Source organism: Phascolarctos cinereus, unplaced genomic scaffold (assembly GCF_003287225.1).
Source record: "Phascolarctos cinereus isolate Bilbo 61053 unplaced genomic scaffold, phaCin_HiC Scaffold_2;HRSCAF=192, whole genome shotgun sequence".
NCBI lineage: Eukaryota > Metazoa > Chordata > Mammalia > Diprotodontia > Phascolarctidae > Phascolarctos > Phascolarctos cinereus.
Genome location: NW_027555625.1, coordinates 258,816,021 through 258,841,838, shown reverse-complemented (window position 1 = coordinate 258,841,838; position 25,818 = coordinate 258,816,021). Strand labels below are relative to the sequence as shown.

Sequence of the window (25,818 nt, the reverse complement as noted above, 5' to 3'; positions counted from 1 at the left end):
ACCGTTGGGCGGGGCTCCGGCCTGCACCTTGCCTATTCTTTCGCCCGCTCCCTCTCTCCACCCCTGGGGCCGCCTGCGCCCGCCCCTCCCTGCCCCTCCTCCCATGCAATAAGGGGAGCTGAGGGGGGGGAGGGGGAGCCGCGCGGCAGCACCTAAGGAGAATTGAGTCGGGCCGGCCGTCGGGAGTCGGGGGCAGAAGATCCAAGACATCCCCGGCCCGAGCTGTAGCGCGCGGGGTGCTCCCCCTTGAGAGCGGGGAGAAGGGGGGCCCCCGGCGACGCCCCCAGGTCGACACGCCCGGCTCCCGGGCGCGCCAGCCGCGCGCTCATTTCCTGGAGCGCTCCTGCCCGTCGGGCCGGCCCGGAGCCGAAGCCAGTATGGCCAGTCTGGAGCCATGGACTTGCGTGCTGCTGCTGTTGCTGCTGCTGCTCGCGCTACCGCTGCTGAGTCGAACTGCCAAATTCTATTTTAGGATCGGCTCCTACTGCGTGTTATGCGTGGTGACCTCCGTGGTGGCCAGCGTGGTCTGCGTCCTGTGCCATGGGGGCCGCACCGTGCGCAACATGAGGCAAGCTGGGGACCAGGCTGCCCTGGGGGTTGGGGTCCGGGGTCTGCGCCCGCCGTGGGCGCACTCAGTGCAACAGCTTCCAGGGCGACTCTTTCCGCTTTTCTAACTTTCTATTTTCCCCTTTCCCTTCTTCCTGCCCCGCCTGCCCCGGCTTCCTGGGGACTCTCCTCGCCTGGACAACCGCGGGGGAAGCCGCGCCGTATCCCTAGACTGCTCTCCTCTCCTCCAGGCTGCAAACTTTCTCCTCTGCTTTTCCGGCTGTTCCCGGTTCGGGAGGGTCAGGGGAGAGACTGCGTCGTGGTCACTGGAGAAGCTGTCGTCATAATGCCTCGCGCCTTGCCTAAGCCCTGTCTATCTGCGGAGGACTTCCAGAGCCCTCTCTTCCCCAGTTCCTTGCACCTCTTGGAGTGGGAGGTAGGGGAGAGTTGGGAAGGGAAGGTAGAAGGAAAATCTTCCTCCCTCTGGCCCAAGTAAAGAAAAAGTGAAACGAAGGAGAGTGCAGAGAGATTGGTTCCCCCTTTGAATTGGAAAGGGGCATGTGCTAGCCTGGGTTCTTGGAACAGGAGCCTGTGGGGCAGCTTCCTGGTCCAGCTTTAGGTTTTAGAATGCCAGAGCTGGAAGGGAGCTTCGAAATTAACCAATAAAACCCCTTCATTTTCACAGAGGAGGAAACGGGGATCCATAGATGGGAAGTGACTTGTCCAAGGTTACCCTTGAAAGGAGTCAGTCAGTTCAGCGTCTGAGCCGGGTCACTAGTCCAGACCTCATTCAGTGCTGCAAAGGGAGAGGGAGCTTAAAGCTAAATCAATGAAAGTCACGACATAGGAGAAAGCTAGTAACTCCTGACCAAGAGCCTTGGGTCTGTTTGTCTCCCCTCCCCCTTAAGGAGACTCAGGGCAGCCTTTTTTCCTAGGTCTTGGATCAGGCTGCAGCAAGGGATAGTAACTCACCTTCCCCGATTCTCTTTCTTCCCAAAGACCTATGGGAAGGCCTGTCAATTTTTGTATTACGAGTTCAAAAAGCATATTGAGAAATAGATAGGGAGTTTGGAGAAATTCAGTGGCTTCCTAGTTCATTGAAGGAAATAGAGCTGGAATGTTTCTCCTGCAAGAATTCATCGTAACAGTCATTTGGGCTGGCTTACCCAGGCCAGGCACCATACTCTTTGTAGTCCAGGTGCCACACCTATCCCAAATCAGGCTTCACCTGAGATTGGTAAATCATTCAGGAGCCAGTGGATGAGCAGCTTCCTGAAAGCTAGGTGGAGCAGAGGCTTCTGGAATGGACTGGAGGGTGTTGTGTGTATGCGCCTTGCTTTTTTTTTAAAAAAAGGAAATTCTTTCTCGTTGTCTCACTGGGCTTTTGAAAAAGCCCTAATATGTATTACTACATTTCCTTCTTTGTCCCACTAGGAGGATTTCTGGCTCCTCTATGTAAAGCCCTTTTTCAAACTTTAAAGTGATTATATATGTTAGTTGTTAATATTTTTTATCATCCTTATCATTGGTTCTACAGTTGAAGTAGTCTGTCAAAGGGAGAAGTGGGGGTGTCATTCTGGCCAGTCTCCTGAGGCAGTTTGCCGGGCTGGCCTTAGTAGGATCCATAGAATCACGAGTTTAAAGCTGGAGAGACCTTGGAAGCTATAGGACCAACCCCTTAATTTGACAGATGAGGAAATTGATCCCTAAGGGGAAGAAGTAACTTTCTCAGAGTCTCATAGGATTATAAATTTAGTGCTAAAAGGGATCTTAGAGACCGTGTAATCCAACTCCCTCTTTTTACAGAGGAGGAAACTAAGGACAGAGCCAGCTGAAATTAGCTCTGTGGAGCCAATTGTTACATTTCTGTTGTGGTCCTTTATTCCTCAGAAATTGGCGAATGCTACAAATCTAGGCTTGATATGTTTTTTTATCTAAACCAATGATGTAGAACAAATAGAAATTTAGAAAACCACAAACTAACGTTATCTTTGTTTTATTGTACTTTTAATTTGTTAAACATTTCCCAATTGCATTTTAATCTGGTTCAGACCTACTCAGATGTTTTGAGGGCTACAAGTTTGACACCTTCTGGTCTGGACTTAAGAAAGTGATGAGAAAAAAAATCTAAGTAATGAAAAATGAACTTAAAAGAGTTTCTTGGGCACATTTTTTTTCCAGAGAGCCAGTCGTTAAACATTTCCCAGCATACCTCAGCCCAAGGGAGTGAAGCAATTTGCCCATGGTCACACAGGATCATTGATTTGGATCTAGGAGGTGTCTTAGAAGTCATCTAGTCCATCACCTTCATTTTGTCCAAAGCCACATCAGATAAAAGCTACTAGAACCCAAAATTAAACCCAGATTTTCAGACTCCAAAATCTAGCACTCTTCACTGCCTCATATTGCCCTATGGACTGTGGCTGAGCCAGAGTTCCTCATAAAGAAGGGGTGTACCCTAACTTACCCTCTTTTTGTATGTCGTCTTCAGCTAGTCTGACATCCAGTCAGATAGGATCTAATTCCTTCCAGCCCTCGATTGAGTTTTACAGATGAGGAAACCAAGGGCTCAGGGAGAGAAAGGGACTGACTGCATGGTCACATGGAGCGAGTAGCAGAGTTGGCCCTCTGATCCTCAGTCCAGTGATTTTTTTTCCGACTATACTTGGCTGCTTAAGTATAGTTGGCATCTTCCTGTTCTCCTGGGTCCTGCTGGTTTCAGTGGTTGTAAGCACATATCCAAAGCTCCACTCAGCAGCCCTATGGGAATAGATCTTGTGACCCCAGTAGAGCTCCTGCAGGAAAGAAAAGGATACTGTTGAGAGACACACTCTACATCAGCATCCTCTGTAGAACTTCTGTTCTGGAAGATGCCCCAGGAATAATTTAGTGAAAAGGGTCCCCTTTTCACCAGGGCAGATATGGTCAACCCTGTCTATATTGGACCCATGTCCTGTTGGCTTTGAGAGACTATTGAACCAGTGTTAGTGGCTGTTCAGGGGGCAAATAGTTCAGCAAACATTTGTTAAGTACTGACTCCTTGAGCTGGAACTATCTTTTGCCTTTCTTTTTATCCCCAGTACAATAACACAGTGTCAAGCACAGGATTGGGGGGAAGGGAGGGAGAATAAGTGTTTATAAAGCCCCTAATATGTGCCAGGCACTGTGTTTAAGCGCTTTACAAATTTGTCTTATTTGATCTCACACCACTTCTTTGAGATAGGTGCTATTATTATCCCCATTTTACAGCTGAGGAAACTGAGGCCCACAGTGGTTAAATGACTTGCCCAGAGTCATACAGCTAATAAGTGTTTGAGGCAGCATTTGAACTTTGGCCTTTTTTTTTTACTCCAGGCCCAGTGCTCTATCCATCATACTACCTAACTGCATTGTAGTAGGTGCTTAATTAATGTTCCTAGACTGTGTACAAAGCCTTCTTATTAATGCCATTTAATAAGAAAGAGCTGAATGCTTTCTTTTCTCTTTTTAAATGACTGAAATTGAACGAGTTGCCCTCCGTATTTTACAAAGTTAAGATTTGGAGTCTAACCAGTGGAAGGGGAATCTAATGAATCCACAAGCCTTACCTGGTACCAGTCAAGTCCAGTCCACAGAAGACTGTTGTTCAAATGAATGACACTAAAGCTAGATAGAATTTAAATAATCCCTAACCAAATGGTTTAAGTTCTTCCCCATCCTATTTGATTTGGGGGGAGGGAGAAGAGCACACTGGAACTTGGAACCGTCATACACAGTGGTGTTTTCTTGAGTATTGACCTGTGGTGTATAGTGGGGACAGAGGGGGAGGTTATGGCAATTGTGAGAGGCCCAGGGTGCACAGGGTTGTGGCTACATTCCACATGTGGCAGGATTCTATTCAATTTCCATTAAAAGCCTTGCTCAGTTACCAACCCATGTGCCAGGCATTGTGCTGGGCATTGAGATTACCAAGACAAAGTCAAACTGTCCCTGCCCTCAAGGAGCTTTTTTCAAATTCTCTGTACAAGAATACAGATAAGCCAATGCAAAATGTATGCAAGATTGTTTCCGGGGAAGTGGGGCTGAGAGTACCAGTGGGGGAAGGGGTGATCAGCAAAGGCCTCTTGTTGGGATGTCATTGATTCTCCAGCCAAGTATTGAATCTTGGGGATCCTGGGATCCAGATTGTCTAAGGGGAAACTGCAAGTAAGCGACTATTTGCCATTTCGAGTCCTGTTTAATGAGCAAGGCCTTCATTTGAGAATTTCTATATTTTTGTTCCTATTCTTCCTGGGGTGATGCTACTGAACACTTCAAAGAAATTTAAACAATCCCCTGAAGCTTCCTGCCTAATCCTGGCCTGGACTAACAGTATGAGGAGAATGACTGGGCAGTTTATGTAACCTGCCTTGTGGCATCCGTCCTCATTCCCACCCCTACCCTCCACTATGGGTCTTAGGCAAAAGTGAAATTTGTCTTCTCTCCAGCGGCTCCCATCTTGCATCCTTCTCCATCCTAGGTTTTTGGAGCTTTTGTATGCCCCTAGTCTTATAGACAACCCCACCTGTATTACGCAATATCCTATACAGACAATGCTCTAGTTCCAGACTTTTATGAATTTTCTTTTTCACATTTCTTTCCCTCCCCATAAACAAACTTCGTCCTCTACCCTCAAGGTCATGCTCTGTGCTAGGCAATTTCTCCTGGGAGCTCTTTTAAGGTGGAGCCTTCCTTGGTTACACTAATCAACTAGTTTTCAGTTAAGGGGCTGCTTTGGGGAACTAGGTCAGACTGTCTCATTCAAAGTCATTGGCCCTTGCCTTGTCATTTACTACAATTAAAAGACTTTACAGTGAGCTAAAGTCCTTTCCATAGGGGAAGGGGGTGTGTGGTCAGTGGAGGCCCTGACCTGAGGGTAGCTAGGAGAGAAGGAGCTGGGAGGTTATATAGACTGAAGCCCTTGGAGAAGTACATAGACTGAAGGATTCTATAATAGGACTTGACTCTGTATTGATTTGAGTGCCCTGGGCCAATTGCACGGCACTCTTTCTGGGTCATTCTCCCCTCCCCCTCCTTTCCCTTCTCTTTGCCTCTCCCACAGTAGACTGTCTGTTCCAGTGTACCTTCTCTCAAGAGAATTTGCATTTGCAGCTGATCTCTGTCCCAAGCAGAGGGGTTACAGGATTCTGGTATTCTCCCTATCTTACAAATGAAGAAACAGCCTCATAGAGATTGTGATTTACCCCCTCAGTTGTAGGCAGATACGGGATTTGAAAACCCAGGTTCACTGTCTAAATCCAGAGCTCTTTTCTGCTACTTCAGAGAAGCTTTTAGACCGTATCATTGTCAAACCTGGGGAGTGAGTGACTCCTTGGAAGGATTCTTTAATGAGAAATGCTCAGTTGTCCCAAAGAGAGGAAGCTTTTGCCAATCATGAAGAGGTCTGAGCTTTGTTCCATGGGGCAAGCTTTTTCTCCTTTCTCAATAGACAATTCCTCTTGCCCCATACATCCTTCCTCTTGCTCTGGTTTACCAGATCAGAAAGAAGGAGAATTTTTTTCTCTCTCTAAGTCCCATTTGCCTTACTCTCCCCCTCCCGAACACCCTGACTTCTCCCCAAAGTTCAGCCTTTCCAGAGAAAGAGGCTTCTGTGAAGCAGATATAGTATGATATTGAAATGCCTTCTTAGGGAGGTATTAGTGCTCATTAGCCATTTAACTAGATTATAACCCAAATGAGACTGAGCAAAAGCATACTTTTAGGATTTATCCGTACTGTCTGGGCCACCTATTATGCCAGAGTGTGGTTAACTAAGTCAATTGACATATTTCTTTAATAACCACTTTTACTCGGTCCTCCATAAGAATTTGAGGTCACAAAGAAAGGAGATGTGATCCTTTCCTTCATGGAGCTTACAGTCCAGTTAAGGAGGGTAGGACTCAACCATGATTTAATGAGGCCAGCATAGGATTAGTCCTACTGAGCTCTGCTGCAGGCTGCGATTCCTGAACTTAGTTCCTGAAATTAGAGAGGGACAATTCAATTCAAAGCCATCCATGTTCTCTGCTTTTCTCCAGTCCCATTAGCCCTTTCTCCCTTTTGATCAGTAACTATACTTTTGCTAGACTGAATCCCTGCCTTTGTTTAAGCAATAGGCTCTATCCAAGCTGGAAACCTAGAGCAGGCTGCGGTTAGAAGTCATTTTCTAGGCTGATGTCTGAATATAAAAGTCTCCCATCTTCCTAAGAGGAGGCCTCTTTGCCTACGTATTCATGATTTGGCTTGGGTCTTTTCTATTCTTAGGAACACAGCCTCAGAGGGAGCTGAAGTATCTATCTACACAGAGCCAGACCCAGGCAACTTGATAAGGGAAGATTTCCCTTCTTTCAGTTCCCTGTTTATGTACCTTCCCACTAGTCCACAAGTCCCCTTCCAAATCAGTGTTGGTCCTTTCTTCTCTCCCTCCCTAATCCTATCAAAACCCATTCTATTGATTGCAGAGTTCACTCTCTAACTGGGGTTCAAGATCTTTAGCTAAAAGGATGAAACTCTTAATAGTCCACAAGCATTTATTAAAAGCCCTTGTGTGCTAGGCACTATGCCAAGTTCTGAGACGACAAAGAAAAGGCCAAAAAAACCCAGTCCTTGCCTTCAAGTAGTGTGTATTTTAATTGAGGAGACACCATGTAAATATCTAAGTACATACAAGATTTATACTGGTAATTTGAAAGGCATTAGCATTTGGGGTGGGTGGACCAGGATAGGCTTCCTGACGGGGATTCCCAAAGTGGACAATACCTGCCCCGGCTAGAAAGATCCAGGGGGGTAGTAGTGGCCTCGGGTGCAGTTGTACACTTAGTCTGAGACTTCTTTTCTAGTTTGTAAGCTTTCCAGGGGGTCACTGAGTGATTTTTTTTTTAAAGAGGGTGTGGGCCAAATAATTTTGGGAATGTTTGCTAGATATGAACTGAGTCTTGAAGGAAACCAGGGAAAGAAAGGCAAAATCACTTAACCTCTTCTGTTTTCCTCAGTTTCCTCATCTGTAAATGAGGAATTGTACAGAGTGGCCTCTGAGGTCCCTTCCAATTCTAAGTCTATGGGCCTTCTGTACAATATTTTCAAGATATTTAAGTACCAGTCACTTCTTCAGAGGTGGTGGTAAGATTGTGCCCAAGAATGTGATGGTATAGTAGAAGAGAGCACTAGATTTTAGAATCAAAGGATCCAGATTCAAAACCAGATTCTGATATGCATGATCTGCATTATCTTGGGCAACCTCCTCAGGCCTCAATTTTCTCATCTGTAAAACTAAGAGGTTGGTTTAGATGGCCTCTGAAGGTCCTCCTACCTCCAAATTGATGATGCTATATAACGCCATTTACTATTGGTTGCCCTTATAGCTAGTAAAAGGGAGTTTGAGAAGTTATAACTGGATGGTTGTCTGCTTGCAGACCTATGATGAAACAGACTACCTTTCCCCTACTGAACAGCAGGGATGATGGTGCAAGATGATACTATTACGCTGCCTCCCTGGAGGAAGATAGTCAGTGGCCTGTCTAGAAAGTGAGCCAAACTGAAGGATTTTTTTGTTTGCATTTTTGGGGTAAGTGTCATTGGTCTGAGTGCTAAGGGGCCGGTAGAAAGAACAGTTTTCTTCCTTCTAGGTTCCCGCTTTGCAGGGACTCCTTTCTTATTTCTAGGCAGTGAGGATGGTCCAGAGTTTGAATTTACTAAGATTCTATAGGGAGGGTCTTTGTGCTGCCTTCCCAAGCACAAGGAAAAGCAATAATTAGGTGATTTACCTGATTATGTAAATAGTCTTATCCTAAAACCTACTTCACTTACCAGGAGAGAAATGGATTGGATGGCTCACACTTAAAAATAAGGGTTGTTATTAAGGTTGGCCTTGAACATTTTCCAGGCTAGCTTCTACTGACCAGGGGAGGGAGGCTAATTTGAGTCCAATGTGGCACAATAGAAAGAACCTTAGATTGTAAACAAAAGAGAGCTGTGTTTGAATCCCACCACTTCGTGTTAGCTAGTATGTGTCCACTGGCAATTCAGGGAGTTAGTCAACAAGAATTGATTAAGGTCTTACTATGTTCCAGGCACTGTACTAAGTATTGGGGACACAAAACAGAAAAAAGTCAAAAACACAGACCCTGCCCTCAAGGAACTAACATTCTCAAAGGGCAGATAACTATAAGATATATACACTGTAAAGAAAGGTAATCTCATAGGAGAGGCACTAGTAGAATGGGAGGAAGAGAAGGATGGGGAAAGGCCTCCTGCCGACTGTGAGGAAAGAGAGCTTCCTTGGCTTGAGATACATCCAGTGCAAAAGCCTGGAGTCCAGACATGGGATGTCGTATTTGAGAAACAGCCAGTGTCTCTGCACGGCAGAGAAGGAGAGTAAAACTTAAGATGACCAGGAGGTAGAAAGGGGCCAGGCTGTGAAAATTTTTAAATGCCAAAGAGAGGATCTTCTAGTTGATCCTGGAAGTCATAGCCACTAGAGTTTATTAGGTGTGGGAGTGACGTGGTCAGGTCTTTGCTTTAGGAAAACCACTTTGGCAGCTGAGTCGAAAATGGATTGTAGTGGGGAGAGACTTGAGGCAGGGGAATCAACCAGAAGAGTATTGAAATCGTCTCAGTGTGAAGGTGATAAGGACCTGTACGACAGGTAGCAGCTATAGGACAGAAGAGAATAGGACATATAGGAGAGGTATGAAGAAGGTAGAAATGACAAGACAGCATCAGATTAGGCGAGATAAGTGTAAGTGAGGAGGCAAGGATGACAACCAGGGTAACTGAGAGGATGATAATGCCGTTCATAGACATGAGGAGGTAAGAAGGGTTTGTTTGAGAGGAAAGATAATGAGGTTTGTTTTGTACATGTTGAATTTGAGATGCTTATGGGATATCCAATTCATGATATATAAAAGACATTTGGTGATGTGGGATTTGAAGTCAGGAAAGACGTTAGGGCTAAAGAGAAATAGATCAGTATAGACATAATAATTGAACCCATTAAAACTTATGAGATCACGAAGAGGAAGAAGAGAAGAGGGCCTAGGAATGAGCCTTGGGGGATACCCACGATTCATGGAGAAGAGTGGCCAAAAAGAAAAGAGGAGAATCAAGAGAGATCAGTGTCATAAAAACCTAGACTAGAGAAAATAATCCAGCAGAAGAGGATGATCTGTGGTTGCAAAGCTTGCAGAGGAGTCAAGAAGAATGAGGATTGAGAGAAGGCTATTGGATTTGATCATCCAGATCATTGGTAACTTTGAAGAAAGCAGTTTTAATGGAAGGATGAGGTCAGAAGCCAGATTGTAAAAGGTTTAGAAGAGAATGAGAAGAAAGAAAGAAAGAAAGAAAGAAAGAAAGAAAGAAAGAAAGAAAGAAAGAAGAGTAGTATAGATTACTTTCTCAAGGAGTTTATCCATAAAGGGAAGGAGAGAGAGATATAGGCTAGTAACTCACAGGGTTGGCTGGATCAAGTGAGGATTTTTAAGGATGGAGAAGACGTGGGCATGTCTAGAGGCAGTAGGAAAGCAGTTGGGAGATAGGAAAAGATTGAGGATTAGTGGAGGGGAGACAGGGATGATAGAGGAGGCAGTCTACTGGAAAAGACAGGATGGGACGGGATCAAAAGTGCATATAGATGGTTTTACCTTGATGAGAAGGGTCACCTCTTTATGTGAGACAAGGGTAAAGGAGCTAATAGGTGTAAGTGTCTAATGTGAGATGAAAAAGAGATGGATCGAGGAAACTCCTAGCAAATAGCCTCAATTATTTTCATGAAGGTGAGGCAAAATCCTCAGCTGAGGGCATAGGAGGAAGGGACACCATGGAATACTTGAGGAGGGATGACAAGGTTTTGGACCAGCAAATATGGTGGTGAGTAAGACAGTGAACCTATTAGGAATATGTTAAAAGGATTGCCTTACTGCAATTCTGCCCAATTGAGATTGTGTAAATTTGTAGTTAATCTGGTTAGCAAGATTTCACGAGCTCTGGTAAGCAGCAGGTAAATCAGAACAAAGGCAGGAAATAGTGAGAGTGTTCAAAAGTTGGGGTTTTATAAGGCGTGATCAGTGATGTCATTGGAGTGTTGAGGATAGTATAAAGTTGATGATAAGGAGTCAAGGGGGTAAATGAAAGAGAGTGTAGCAAAGGTGATGGCTTGGGAAAGAACTCTGAGGGGTGAGGGATTGGAGGTTATGGTGAGGATGAAGAAGTGGCTTAAGGGTCATAAGGCAGAGAGATGGAGTGATAAAAGATTATGATCAGATAAAATAATTTTGCATTCATGAATATGGAATCCACCTTTGTGGGTGATGGTAATATCAAGGATGTGGCTATCTCTACGTGAGATAGATGAGGTGTGTGCCTCATAGGTAGGTCATGGAAATGGAGTGGATTGAGGAACTGGGCAGTTCAGATACTTGAGGAAGTATCAATATGTATGTTAAAGTCCATTCCCTAATATGAGGGTTGGGATTGGGGCAAAGAGAGACTGTAGGCCAAGCACTGAACTCTTTGAAAAAGAAAAGAGAATATACCAAGGTTACCGAGAAGCACAGATAAACCTTGAGGTAGCAGAGGGAAGGGTTGCAAAAATTACATTTCAGGCAAATGCCCAATTATTTCCATTAAACCAGCTGAAAAGTTACCCAGCAACATCAGACCCAGGAAATAATAAGTTTCGTTGCTGCAAAAGAGACTATCTAACGTAACCAAAAGGTTTACTCCAGGCCTATGTTAGCTACCTAGCCAGTATTACAGGAGTAGGACACGTCATGTGTGGGGTTCCATTCTCCACATCTGCAACTTGGAAAGACTGGGAGGAACTCCCTGCCCCCTGCAGGCCCTTTGGAAGGCCATGCTTTTCTCTGCCCTTCCATTCAAGGTCAGACCACGGCTTCTTTCCTCTGAAAGACTCGGCACACATCATCATGACCATGTTGCTGCTTAGTTATGTCCGGCTCCTCGTGAACCTGTTTGGGGTTTTCTCGGCAAAGATACCAGAGCGATTTGCCATTTTCTTCTCCAGCTCATTTTACAGATAGGGGAACTGAGTCCAAGAGAAGTGACTTGAGTTGCAGCAGGGCCAGGATCTGAACCCAGGTTCTCTCACTCCAAAGCCAGGGCTCTTTCCACTGAGCACACTGCTTCCTCACCGTAGGCGTTGTTTGGGTCCATCCCAGCACAGCAGCCCGGAGGAATCCCACCGGTGACAGCGACTCCTCTGAATCCACTCTCCTCCCTCTGGCTCTGTTAACTGCCCAGTGGTAATAAGATAATTCAGGGATTCATGTTGTCTCCTAAAATGAGGGTGTGACAGCATGGTCACAGGCTTGCTTTGGTCTGATTGTCACCCTGTGGAGGAGTCGGCAGAGGCCCTGGAACCAGAGTAAGGAAAGTAAAATCTCTTCTTCCTCCACACTCCACTTCACCACCACCGCCGCCACCACCTAGCTCCTGCAAGATAGGTAGGACAGGTATTATTGTGCCCATTTTACAGATGAGAAAACTGTCCAGGAAAGGTGAATCAACTTTGGGGCCACCCAGTGACGTTTGTAGCAGAACTAAGACTAGAATCGAGCCTTCCTAATTTCTAGTCCATGATTCTTTCTGTGCACTGAATCTCAATAGCGATACATACGTGCCTTTGTAACTCTCCCCTTCTTTCTGTCCTATAACTTATATTTCTTTTTTCTGCTTTTGCCTTACCTCATTACCAAAACTGGTCTGTTATTCTGACCACTGCTGAAGTAGGTAGGGAAAGAAAGAAGAAAACAAGCATTTATTAAGCACCTAATATATACCAGGCACTTCACAAATATTTGATCTTCACAACAACCCTGAGGTATTTGCTCTTATCATCCCCATTTTATAGTTGAGGAAACAAAGGCAGACAGAGGTTAAATGACTTGCCAAGGGTTACACAGCTAGTAAGTGTCTCAGGCTGAATTTAACAATAATAATAGCTAATATTTATGTGGCGCTTCCTATGTGCCAGGCATTGTGGTTAAAGTCTTTGCAGTTATCACATTTGATCCTTACCACAACCCTCTAAAATAGGTGCAATTATTATCTCCCTTTTACAAATGAGGAAACTGAGGTAAAGAGGTTAAGTGGCTTGCCCAGGTCACAAAGCTAGTAGGTGTCTGAGGCTGAATTTGAACTTGGGCATTCCTGACTCTAGTTCTCTATCTACTGGACTGCTTCTGGGGAGCTAAGGAGCTCACAGTCACTCTCCTCTCTTCTCTAGTATCATCAAGAGGTTTGTCCAAACTTTTAAGTACTTTTATGGGCTCCGGTTTGAGACACGGTGAAGAGAAACTGCATGATAGCAAGCCATGTGTCATCATCTCCAACCATCAGAGCATCTTGGATATGATGGGTAAGCTGGGCCCCTACTGCATTCTGGGTTGGGGGTAGGAAGACAGTGCCTTAGAAACTGCTTGTTTAGCAGGTCCTCCCTCCCTAAATTTCACCGACTGCTCACTCCCCTTAAGTGAGAGGTGTGTTGCTAAGTGCAGCTGCTATTTTAGGTGGAGAAAGGAACTGGTACTTGAAGGGAGTGAAGGTTGGCTGACTGGAAGGAACCAGGATCCTTGGGTTGCTTTTCTTGAGTCATTGTATACACGACATTTTATGGCTATTCTGGCCTGTAAGATCAAAGCTGCTCTTAGATAATGAAAAGAGATGGGAAGGGAGGGGATAAGATGGGAAGCAAATAAAGTTTTTAAATTGCGTATTTAATTTCATCAGAAGGTAGTTCATATCTGAAGATTTTATTTGGGATTTCTTCTCATTTTATTTATTTGATTGGATTTGTTGATATCATTACTAAGTTAATCATTTTTTTAAAAATATTCTTTTTATTAAAAAAATTATTTTTTAAAAAAGGCCTCTTTAGGGTCTGGGCATACCTTATATGATCTTTTATGCTTCTCTTATCTCCTACTACTCTCTATATAATCTACACCTATAGCCAGTCTGAATTATTCATATTTCTCAAGACCTTCCCTGTGTTTTCCTGTCATCTCCATACCATTCTGTTCCCTCTGCCTAGAACAGGTTTTGTGACACTTTTTTAGAGGTGGTCCCTATGGATAAAGGCTGTGCCTGGGAGCATCTAGGGTGGGATGGTCCTTCCCTTTTCTCTCCCTGTGACTCTGCCCTGGTCTTAGGTCTGATGGAGATCCTCCCAAGAAACTGCATCCAGATTGCCAAGAGGGAGCTGCTTTACATGGGCCCTGTGGGCCTAATCATGTATCTCGGGGGTGTCATCTTCATCAACAGAAAGCGGACAAGCACAGCCATGTCAGTGATGGAGGAGGTGGGAAACACCTTGGTTCAGAAAAATGTGAGTCTGGCTTGGTGTCAAAGGTGCAGTAGGGGTCCCTACCTAAGAGGAGGTGGGGCATGATAGAAACCTGGAGATTTCTATTTCTAGAAGTTCAGGGCACTGGGTTCTAATTCTGGCTCTGGTACTAACTAGCTATGTGGCTTTAGTAAAGCTACAGAAAGGTTACGATCTGAGCCTCATTTTCTCTAATGTGCTTAAGGTGAGTCTGAATGACTCTTTATCAGAGATGCTGTGGAAGGGATTCCTACATAGGATGGGACTGTGGGCGAGCTAGTTTTTGAGGTTTCTTCCAAGGCTAAGATTCTAGAATTCTGTGATCCTTAAAGAGGGTGATGTCAGAGATAAACTTTTTCCCCATCTTTTTTTTCCCTCTCTTCTGTGACAGCTGAAGGTGTGGATTTATCCTGAGGGAACACGGAATGAAAGTTATGACCTTTTGCCATTCAAGAAGGGTGCCTTTTATCTGGCTGTTCAGGCCCAGGTGATATATTTGGGGACAAGCTGGGGAAAGGCTTCCATTCAGGGGCCATCTTCTGGGAGGGGTAGGATTTGGAGTGAAGCACTTAGGGCAATCCAGAGCTCAGTATTGTTTTGTCTTTGTAACTCTAGTGTTTAGCTCAGTGCCTAGAACATAGTGCTTAATAAATACTTGATTAATGGACAAAAGGAACTGACTTTCCTTCCTCTCCCCACAACCTTCAAATCTCAAGCTTTATTCCTAGTTAGTCAAAGAGTAATCACTCAATACTTCCTCTAGGAGTGGGAGAGGCAATCAATAAACATTTATTAAGTGCATACTACTGTATGCATACACATGCTAAGTACTAGGGATACAAAAAGAGGCAAAAGATAATCCCTGCCCTCAAGGATCTTACATTCTAATGGGGGTGAGACAATAAACAAATATATACAAAGAGGCTATGCACAGTCTAATTAGGAAATAAATGAACAGAAGGAAGATGCTAGAATTAAGAGAGACCAGGAAGGTCTTCCTGAAGATGACATTTTTAGTTAAGACTTAAAGGAATCCAGGAGGCTGAAAATGAAGAAGGGGAGAGCATTCTAAGCAGGGGTTAGAAAACCAGAGAAAATGCCCTGAGCCAAGAGATGGAGTGTCTTGTCCATGAAAGAGCAAGGAGGCCAGTGTCCCTGGATCCAAGTGTATGTAGTAAGGAGTAAGGTATAAGAGGATGGAAAGGTGGGAGGATGCTAGGTTATGAAGGGCCTTGAATGCCAGGGAGAGAATTTTGTATGTGATCCTGGAGGCAATAGGAAGCCTTGGGAATCTATTGAGTAGGAAAGTGACATAGTTAGACCTGTGTTTTAGGAAAAATCACTTTAGTGGCCAAATGGAGGATGGATTGGAGTGGGGAGAGACTTGACAGGCAGATTTACGAAGGCTATTGCGATAGTCTAAGTGAAAGCTGATGAGGACGTGTGCCTGAGTAGTGGCAATGTCAGAGGAGAGAGGGGGGCCATATTCAAGACATGTTACATAGGTAAAATGGACAAACATTAGCAACAGATTGAAAATGGGAGGTGAGAGATAGTGAGGAATCCCAGCTAACTCCTAGGTTTTGAGCCTAAAGGACTAGGAGGATGGTGTTGCCCTCTACAATAATAGGGAAGATAGGAGGCAAGGAGAATTTAGGAGGAAAGATAATTAGTTCCATTTTGGACATGGTGATTTTAAGATGTCCACTGGGTATCCAGTTTGAGATGTCTGAAAGGCATTTTCTGGAGTTCTTGTTTAACAAATCTACATAACAGTAGATATGAGAATCATCAGCATAGAGATGGTCATTAAGTCCATGGGAACTAATGAGATCACCAAGGAAGATAGTATGGAGGGAGAAGACAAAAGGGCTCAAGAGAGAGCCCTAAGGAATGCCTGCGGTTAAAGGGTGTGATCTGGTTAAGCAACCAGCAAAGGAAACTAAGAAGGAGCAGTCAGGTGGGAAGAGAACTGGGAGAAAATGGTCTCCTGAAAACCTAGAGAGTGTCGAGGAGGAGGGAGGAGGAGGAGGGCTGAGAAAAGGCCAGTGGATTTGGCAACTAAGAGATCATTGGTAACTTTGGAGAGAGCAGTTTGGGTGGAATGATAAGGTGGAAAGCTAGAATGTAAGTGGTTAAGAAGAGAATGAGATGAGAGAAAGTGGAGACACTTATTGTGGACAGCCTTTGCAAGGAGTTTAGCCACAAAGAGATGGAGGACAATAGTTGACAAGGATGGAAAGAATCAGGTGATGGTTTTTTGAGGATGGGGAAGATGGGCATTTTATAGGCACTAGCGAATGAGCTAGAATAGAGGAAAGATTGAAAATAAATGATAGAGATGGGGTGGAAAAAGGAGCAATCAGATGAGACTGGCAAAAATGGAATCATTTGAGCAGGTAGAAAGGTTAAGCTTGATAAGGAGTAAGGCCCACCTCATGTGAAATAAGGGTGAGGGAGAAGCTAGTGGCAGAAGGCATTTGAGTGATATGACATGACAAAGGGAGTTCATGGCAAGTAGCCTCAGTTTTTTCTATAAAACATGAAACAAGTCTCTGAGTTCGGAGAGTGGAGGAGAGGGATCCATGGGAAGTTTGAAGAGGGATAAAAATTTTTGTGTAATGGTATAGTGAAATAATAAGACAGGTGTAGAAGGATTGCCTAGCAGCAGTGAGGGCCCAGTTGAGGGGTTAATTAGTAGTGGACCCAGTTAGAGGAGTTGTATGGTTTTTTTTCTCTACTTTCCTTCAACAGCACCTGTATAGGTGAGCAGGAAGTGAATGGTGGGCGTGATCCAAGGCTGAGATTTGGCTGGGTTTAATTGTTGAAAAAAGGGGGCTAGGGATTCAAAAGAAGAATATATAGAGTTGAATTGGTTCACCAAGGGGTCAAGATGGGGAAGAGGAGACAGGCTAGTACAGGAGAGATGGCCTGAGAAAAAATTGTAGAGTTAAGAGATTGGAGGTTACAGGGTGGAAGAAGAGTAAGGTTTTATAAGGGAAGACCAAGGGAGAGGAGAAAAGCCAATGGATTATAGTAAGATAAGGGGATTTGGGAGTTCTTAAATGTGGAGTTAGTACATTTATGGATGATGGCAAGGTCAGAGGTGTGGCTGTCTTTGTGCCTAAGGAGGGCTGGAGGTGTAGCTCATGGGAAATGAGCAGGTTGAGGAACTGAATGGTTAGAGTATTTGAGGCACAGTTATATGTACATCAAAGTCCCATAGTATGAGGATAGGAAGGAGAAAAGAGAAAAATTGTGAGCCATGTACTGCACTCATTAGGGAAAGAAGGGAAGTGACTTAGAGATCTTTAGACAACAAGATTTTGATTGGGTGGTAGTTATGAGTAGAATGAACCTCAAAAGAGGTAAACTGGCACTTGAAAATGATCAAAATGGCCAACGAAGCCGTGTCATCAGTGGGAAGCTAAGTTTCAGTAATAGCAAGTAGATAGAAGAAGTAAGAGAAGGAACATTTAGGATGAAGGGAAATTTGTTGCCTATGGAGCAGGCATTCCAGAGGGTACAGTGGAATGGTTGGGTGGTATTTGGTTGAAACTTTAGGGTGGGAGGATTGAAGGGGTGAGAATAAGGAATCATTTGGTGGGGGGAGGAGCAGGGGGGAAAGAAATGGAGTTTTGGGTGATGACCTACACAGGTTCAGAGTCACTGGAATATGAAGGGTATGACCAAGTATAAGGATGTTCGTCACTGAGTGAAGGGTGCCATTCCGCTTCCCAAAGGAGGCTGGAGATCAGACTGAAGGCAAGTTCAGGATGAAGCAGCAGGCAAATATGATTAGATGGGAGGCCCTATTTCACTATCCGTCTTCCTTCCAAAGGGTAGATGTTAGGCAGTTAAAAGAGGCAGAGCCAGAGATGAAAGTTGAACCAGATTTCACTTTTTGAGGTCTGATGTCCCGGTAGCAGAGGGCTTCCCAAGCTGGACTGGATGGAACACTCCACTCTGCCCTAGCTCTCAGCTCTTCGGAAAGGGATCATAAGATAGTGGGCTCCATTTCTTAAGCTTTGTTTTTAAAGGCCTTTTGGCTAACGGCCATCGGCCTTGGGCTTCCTGAAGGTGGGAAAATCTTTTCTGTGGAAAGCAGGGGATTGTTTCTAGAGAGACTAGGAACATTCAGGCAGACAGTCCTTAAAAGAGATCTAGATATGGCATAGGTGCCACATGATCTTACCTACCATTTCAGCGTCTTCCACTGACGATGGAGGAAAAACTCAGATGGGAGGTGGGTAGGCTGGGTAGTACTTGGTTTTCATTTGGCAGCAGATGAAGACTGAGTGGCTGGCTTAGCTTTCCTAGAGGGGGTGGAGGGGGAAGCCTTATAAATGAGTAATTCCCCTGGGCCTGGTGCCAAGGGAGTGGCCCTGAGAGAGATGCCTGAGGCCAGAGGGAGGCCTTCCACATTCAGCCTGTCCCACTATGAGAGTCCCATGTTTTAACCTCTCTGGCATGTTCTCATTAGTGGCTTGTTTGCCTCACCCCTAGGTGCCAATCATTCCTGTGGTATATTCGTCATTCTCTTCCTTTTACCATCCGGAGAAGAAAATCTTCACAACAGGTATTACATGTGACTCCTTGGCTATATATGTGAATATGTCTCTCTGTCATATCCCCTTTCCTTGATCTGTTTCTCCTTCCTGGGCTGTTACAAAGGAAGCTCTCAGGATCTGAGCTTCAGTCTAATCAGTAATATTGGTTTTGTTTTTATTGAGCCCCTGTGCCAGTTATTATAGAAAGATTTTTTACTGCAAACTCCCTTAGGTAGGCCCACAGACCCAGGCCATCTTGAATCTTTGACAGGTATTTGAAAGGAGTGAAACCCAAATTCTTTTCCCATCCCTGGGGGCATGGGGTTTGGGGTGGTGGAATAAGTCGCCTAGTTTCTCTCCTTCCCCTGTTTTACAGATAAAGAAACAGAGGCCCAAGAAAGGAAGGACCTTGGCTTGTCCCAGGTCATGTAGCTGGTTTACAGCAGGGGTGGGATCAGAACCCAGGTCTTTCAAATGCCCACACTAGTGTCCTTTCTATGGCTTGTACTTCTTAGTCAGCCCTTCTGGGCCCTGGAAGCTTGGTTCAGAGGTCTTTCCCTACAATCTGGAGGATAAACAAACTGTCAGACTTGCATCCCCTGGGGACCTAATATACATAAGGCACAGTGCTGACCTGGTATTGGTAATAGCTAGGATACTGGTAGCACTGAGCTATTCCCTGTGAGCATTCCTGTGCTTGGAATCCTGACTCTGGCATTGTATGTTCTGGCTACTTAATTCTGCCCAGAAGCTACAAATAGGTGGGCCATGGGCTGGGTTCAATAGAGAAGAAAAAAACAAGTTGAATCACTTGGAGGGATATTTTGTATTTTAAAAGGAAAAGAATTCTTTCATCCCCAAGCAGGAATTAGGTAGAACAGGGCTTGGGGTGCTTTAGGCAGCCCCATTGAGCCAGTATTTGATACTCTACAAAGCACTTTTCAGAACCATTGGCTAAAAACATCCGTGGGAGGGTGGTAGTAGGGCCAATGGTCCCCCATTTGGCAGATGAGGAAACCAAAGTAAAGAAGACTTGACTCAGTGTCCCTCTGCCTTTCTCAAGTGTAAGAAGCTTGAATTAGTCACCTATTACATAAAGCCTTCTTTGTCTAGAATTAGAACCACTGAGTTTGGAATGGCTTGGTGGATATTTTTCTTGGGTTAGAGTATCAAAGAAAATCAAGGAGGCCCATTGTCCAGGAATCACTAGAAACAAGAGGCACCTGGTGATTTTGGACCCTTAGGGGTGAAGCTTGCATGGGATGGCCCCAGATAACTTCTAGTCTTAGCATGGCTTAAACCTTTAAATACACAGACTGCTGGGAGATTAGGCCAAAGACAAATCTGGGGGAAATAGGTATCTGTCTTTTTGTCCTGTCTCTGATTGCCAAATCAGACTGTAAGCTGTTCTTCACTTGACCCACAAGTCTCCATTCCCAAGTAATGCAGGGTGATGAGCTTGGGGCTAGGGTACCTCAGTGCTGGTTTTGACTCTCTCATTATCTAGCTGTGCGTGGCTTTGGGTGTATCATCTTCTTCAAGAAGAATATAAAATGGTTGAGTTGAGGCATCTTGGTGTGGTGAGGAAAGCAGCTGGCTTTTGGAGGCAGAGAACATGGGTTTAGATCATCCCTTAACCTCCCTGGGCCTCAGTTTTTTCATCTGTAAAATGAAGAAGTTGAATTAAATGCCTTCTGAGGTTCACAGTAGTAACATTTCTGAGCCTCAGTTTCCTCATTTATCAAATGGGGCCAACAAGTTTTACCCAGCCTCCTTCCCTCCCCAAGAATTTCCATGAGGTCCTATTGAGTGATTGACAGGAGAGCACTTGAGGAAAGGTCTAAAGCCCAGCAGCAGAGCTTATTATGCATGCCCTTGCCCAACCAGAAGTGTCCAGGAGTAAAAGACTCATCTTGGCTTATGAATCATCTAACTAGGCTTCAGCCCTGCTGGTATCAGGCATACAGGAATAGCTGTACCAATACCCAAAACAACTGCTATCTTTTCTGAAGATACTTAGGGAGTCAGGGGAAGGAGAAATCCAAAGATTGGGCCCAAGCCACTGGCAAGAGTCAAGATGAATCATCACATTGGATGTGCACAGAGTACAGGGGCTATGCTGCTCCAGAAAAGCAGAATATCGACCTCCTGTTAGCCAGGGCTTCCATAAGAGGGTAAGCAGAAGGAAACCAGACCTAAGTCTGAGCCTAGCTAGTTCTGAGAGCCTGTTTCTGGGAGGAGCTCCAGAAATAGCCTTTGTGGGGATTGCCTTGGCATAGCTCATGGCCATATGGGCTCTAAAATATCCCCTCCATTCTAGGCATCTGTGCACATGTGTTTTCATCTCTGTGTATGTTTTTCGTATACCAGGGGTGGAAGAGTTGTAATATCACCTTAAGTGACTTCTCCCTCTAGCAGCCTGTGTTGTATGAATCGCTTCAGTGTCTAGCCACAAGCCTTCTCTGATCTTTTCTCTTCCAATGATGGAAGCAGAGAGCTAGATAGAAAGCCTCGGTGCAGGGCTTGGGAGGGTGGGGGTCATACTTAGGGCATGAGAACCAGCCCCCCATGACCTATTTGGGTTAGGGGAATAGGACCAGCCAAGGTACACATCCTGTGATGTTTTAAGCAAGGGCCTGACCTAAGGCACCAGAAATGCATCCAGGATGGTTCCACAGCAGTATCCACAACAGCAACAGGACATATCTCTTTCTCTGCCCTTCTTTCCAGGGAAGATCAAAGTAGAAGTGCTGGATCCAATCAAGACAGAAGGCCTGACGGTGACTGACATCCCAAAGTTGCTAGAGACCTGCCGTTCTGTCATGAGAGAGACATTTTTCAGACTATCTAACAAGCCAAATGAAAATAGGACCAATGGGCCAACCTCACAACCTATGCAGTAGCCCTAGGCTCCCTCCCCTGCCCTTCTGCCCAGGGTGAGAGCATGAACGGAGACGCCTCCCTTTCCTGTTGCCAAATGTCATGGTTTCTGCCTCCCCTGGGCTTTCATTCTGGGTCACCTTCTCCAGAGGCCCTCTTCATACCATCTTTCTTTGGACATTCCTTCTCTTGTCATCCATGGATGTGGTTTCTACACTATGCCTTCCTCCCCACAGTTGGGCCCCAAGACATCCTCTCTTTTATGTCACAAGCTGAGCAGTGAAGTCCTGTGCTATGAGTGACCCTTGCTAGCTGAACCAGATTACCATCTCTCTGGAGTTTGAGATCTTGTCTAGGTGAATGAATGACTTTTGGGGAGAATGGGGGCTGTGTGGTCTGCCTGCACTGAAGTTTAACATCCTACCCCTATCATCCTTACTCTGCCTACTGGTGTCCAGCTCAGGTATTAGGAACAAACTTTTCCAGGCTGCCATTGGCACAGCAAGTATGAAAATGCCCAACTTGCTACTTCCTTGTTCTCTGAGTCTTTCTATCTCTTACTGATCAAGTCCTGGCACTCTGGGGAGCTACAGAAAAATCCCTCTGGATGGACAGGCAGCCTACGCTGCTGGCAAAGGCCAAGACCCTCTTTAATGATGCCTGAGTTCCCAGAGACCTAAAATTAGAGGTGGCACAGCCATGTCTCTGAAATCCTTGCCCAATTATTCCTGGAACCTGGGTGGATGGTGGTGAAGAGAGATCTGTTTTATGTTAGCACTCTTACAGCAACAGACCAGGGCACACTGAGTTCAGAATGCTCTTCTTGTGTCTAAAGAGACCCTGTTCCTTAGACTGTGGTCAAGGAGAGGAGTGAGAGAATGGACTGAGCAATGAGTTTCCTCCCCTCCATGACCCAGGAGAGCTGGGCTGGCCCTCAAACCATCAGCCTGGTGGTTAGAGACATGAGGCCTTTGGAAGGAGTGGCCTGGTAGAGAAGCTGGCCTTCTGGGGACTAAAACAAGGAGGAGCTCCCCATAGATAGTGGGGTTGTTGTGGGAGGGTGGTTGAGACTCGGTGGATAGCTTGGGATTCTTCCCAAGCTAACTTTAGTCAGCTGGTCCTAGGAGATGAGAACACTGACTTTCTCTTGTGCTGAGTCTAGCTTGGTACCGCAGAGGGGACAAAGTCCAGACCTTTGCTGGGGCTATCGTGGTGGCTTCCCAGTCAGACTACCCAGATGGGTCCTGAGGAGCAAGTTTGGGGGCATGCACTCAGGCCAAATGTTCCCTTGAATCTAAGATTGCCAGGTAGTCTTTGGGGGCCAGTCTTTCAGTCTGAGGGAGGAAGGCAGGGCTGGCACTCTGTCTTTGCTGCTCGTGTTTCACAGAGGTCTTCCAGAGCTCAACATCCCTCCTCTCTTTATCAGTGTTTACAGAGAAGAAAAGAAGGATGGGAGTGGCCTGATTATCATGGGGGAGAGAAAGTTGGAGCATCTTGCTCTAAGTAACCTATTAAATCTAATAGCACTTTTACTGAGGGGATAAAGAAAAGCCAAAGGAATTGGGGAGGGTGAGAGGGGATCCTGGGGTCTCTGCAGCTCTGGGAGAGCAGCAAATGGGGTCCATGGATGCCTAGTGGGCTTCTGTTGGAAAAGTGCCTCTGCTGGTCAAGTCTAATTTTGTGAAAAATGTATGTTTGATCTAAATTGCACAATTTTTGTTTTTCATAAAGCAGTTATTTGAAAAGCTCTTGGAGTGGTAGTCACTTGTGGAAATTTTTCTGGAAGTCAAAAAGGCTTAGTTTTGGATTTGCCTACTGCAGCACTTAGGGTTTCTCTGGGTCCAAGGCACAAGGGCAGATAGATTTGAGAGGACTCCTGGCTGAGTATCTACATCCAGTCCCAGTACTTTGGCCTTTTCCAGCCCCATATCCGTGGAGACAGTCCCAAAAAGATGGCCCATCCTGGAGTGGGTGACTTCAGATAATGCCAGACTGAAAGACTCAGTGGGCCTCTAACTTCATTGGTATAAGGGAACTTCCTGAGAAGAGATAGACTCGCTACCACTTCAGGTAGCAACTCCTCAAGCAGCTTAGCATCTTAGAGAGTTGCCTGGAGCACCAAGAGATTCAGGGACCTGCCCAGCTTCCCATATCCAGTGTATTTCAGAGGTTAGTCCAGACCTTCCTGGCTCTGAGGGCCAGCTCTTTATTCCATAAGCCTCAGGGCAGAACCAGCTGGAAGACCTGGGTTCAAATTTTGCCTCTGATACATGCTGGCTTTGAGACTCTGAGCAAGGCACTAAATCTCTCAGTGGTCTAAGCAAATCTCCAACTTTTAAGTTGCAGAGAAGGGACTTATGTTGGAAGAGGGATGAAATCCCAAGTTGAAACACTATCCCATATACTACTGACCTATGGCAAAAGATCTTGTTCTGCCCTTCCCCATTCCCTAGTCAGACGTCAGAGATGGGTGTGGACCATTCAGGCATAAATGGTTCTCATGCTTTTGATGTTGGCAAAACTCTTTACATACAGACATGGTCTGATTTTATCTTCAGAAGAGCCCTACACAGACTTAAATGCCAGAGGCATTGTCATCCCCATTTTACAAATGGGGAAACTGAGGCTTAGGTTTAAGTGACATCCCCAGCAAGTGTCAGAAGCAAGATTCAAAGTCAGTTATTACCGACTTGATACAGAATCCTGGGACCAGCTGTCCTGAACTCTGCATGGGAACACACACACACACACACACACACACACACACACACACACACACACACACACACACACACACACACACACACACACACACACACACACACACACACACACACACCCCTCAGTGCTGAGGCCTAACACTCAGCTAAGCTTGGTTCATGTGATTGGGTCATTGTCTGGAATGCCCTCTAGAGATCTCACCACTCTATTTCCATGCTGACAGATGTGAGCAAGCTCATTGTGAAATTGGCAAGGTTTTTTTCTGTCCTTTGCCCCTCTCCCCATTTTGTGCCCTGCTGTTGTTGCTACTAGGAGAGTACCCTGGAGAGTACCATAGACAAAGGTGCCCAGGATTTAACATGAGCCTTTCCCAAAGAGCTTTGTGTTTTTCAAAAGATGAACTTTTCAATTAATTTAATTTCATACACACACACACATCCTCTGTGTAAGACTAATCCTTGTGACTCACTAGCCAATGAGTATTGAGCACCTACTAAGTGCCACGTGTTGGGCTAGGAACTGAGGAAGTAAAGACAAATATTAGGTAGACCCTGCCTTGTTCTCTCTGCAGATAAGCAGATTTCATCTGTTGATATTAAAAGTTTTCAATTGGCTGCTTTCGTTACAGATTTTTAACCCGTGTATTGGATAATGCCTGTTATTGAGATGATGTTTGTAAAGTACCTCGCACATAGTAGTCATTTAACAAATGTTTATTCCCTCCTTTCCCCATCTGTATAATACCAGTAATAAAACCATTTTATATGTGTTATCTTAGTTGATCCTCATAAAACCTTGTGAGGTAAGGAGTACTGCTATTATAACCTATACTTAGCCTAGATGGAAACCTAAGTTCAAACACACATATAATGTTGGAGGAAGGACTCAAGCACCTGTCTCTCTTAATCCCAAGTCTTGTATTCTTTTCCAGTATATTGGGCTTCCTACTCTTTGGGAGTGATAATTAGCATTAAGTATAATTGATCACCTTGCTAGATCAACAACAGCTTTGATGCTCTAACAAGCCCGTGAGAAGGACAACAGCCATGTGTCAAGCAGACCATGCGTGAGGGGAGCTAAGGTACCTCTTCAGGGCATCCCCCACATCTTAGAGTAGTTTTAAGCTACCAAAACTTATTCAACAATAGCAAAATCTTTGAAATGTAGGAAGTTAGAAGCCTCATCTGGTTTCTTTCAGTGGTGTATTTTTACTGCATGGTTGCATTCTCAGGAATGAAGGGCTACCCCAGGAAACATCAGGCCTCCAATATTTTTCCTCCTTATGTGGCTTTTCCTCCCCTCTACAAACAAGCATTGATTTAGCACTTACTGTGTGCCAAACACTATTCTAGGTGCTGTGGTTGCAAAGATTAAAAATAACATTCTCTTTGCTGTCTTGAGAGCTTATGTTCTAGGGGGTGGGAAAGAGATACAACATGCACACATAAAAATATGAAATCTGGTAGAGTGTAATAGGGACAAAGGGGAGAGATAAAGTACTCAAGGAAAATTTCAGAGAGGACATTCAGCTGGGAGATGGGAGGGGTAAGGTGGACGGGCTCTGGGAGGCCTTCAGAGAGGAGGTAGCACCAATAGCCTTTTCTTAGAAGGAGGAGAAGGCTGAAAGCCTTTTGAGAAGCAGGAGTAGAAGCTTAACCTTTGATACACAGACAAGGCAGCTGTGCCAGGCTATCTCAGGGATCAGGGGAGGAACCTTAAAGGTCCTCTAGTCTGAAGATCATAGCTCAATCTGCAAATGTTTAT

The 25,818-nt window shown here is 45.1% G+C and overlaps 1 protein-coding gene across 1 annotated transcript; it reads left to right on the top strand.

Moving 5' to 3' along the window:
• Window positions 1-24,826, top strand: AGPAT2 (1-acylglycerol-3-phosphate O-acyltransferase 2). Its single transcript, XM_020981909.2, is given in 7 exon segments — window positions 1-568; window positions 12,806-12,862; window positions 12,864-12,937; window positions 13,731-13,906; window positions 14,295-14,390; window positions 18,410-18,482; window positions 21,184-24,826. Coding segments are annotated over 7 exon segments (840 nt in total). The 5' UTR covers window positions 1-377; the 3' UTR covers window positions 21,357-24,826.
• The last annotated feature ends 992 nt before the right edge of the window (window positions 24,827-25,818 follow it).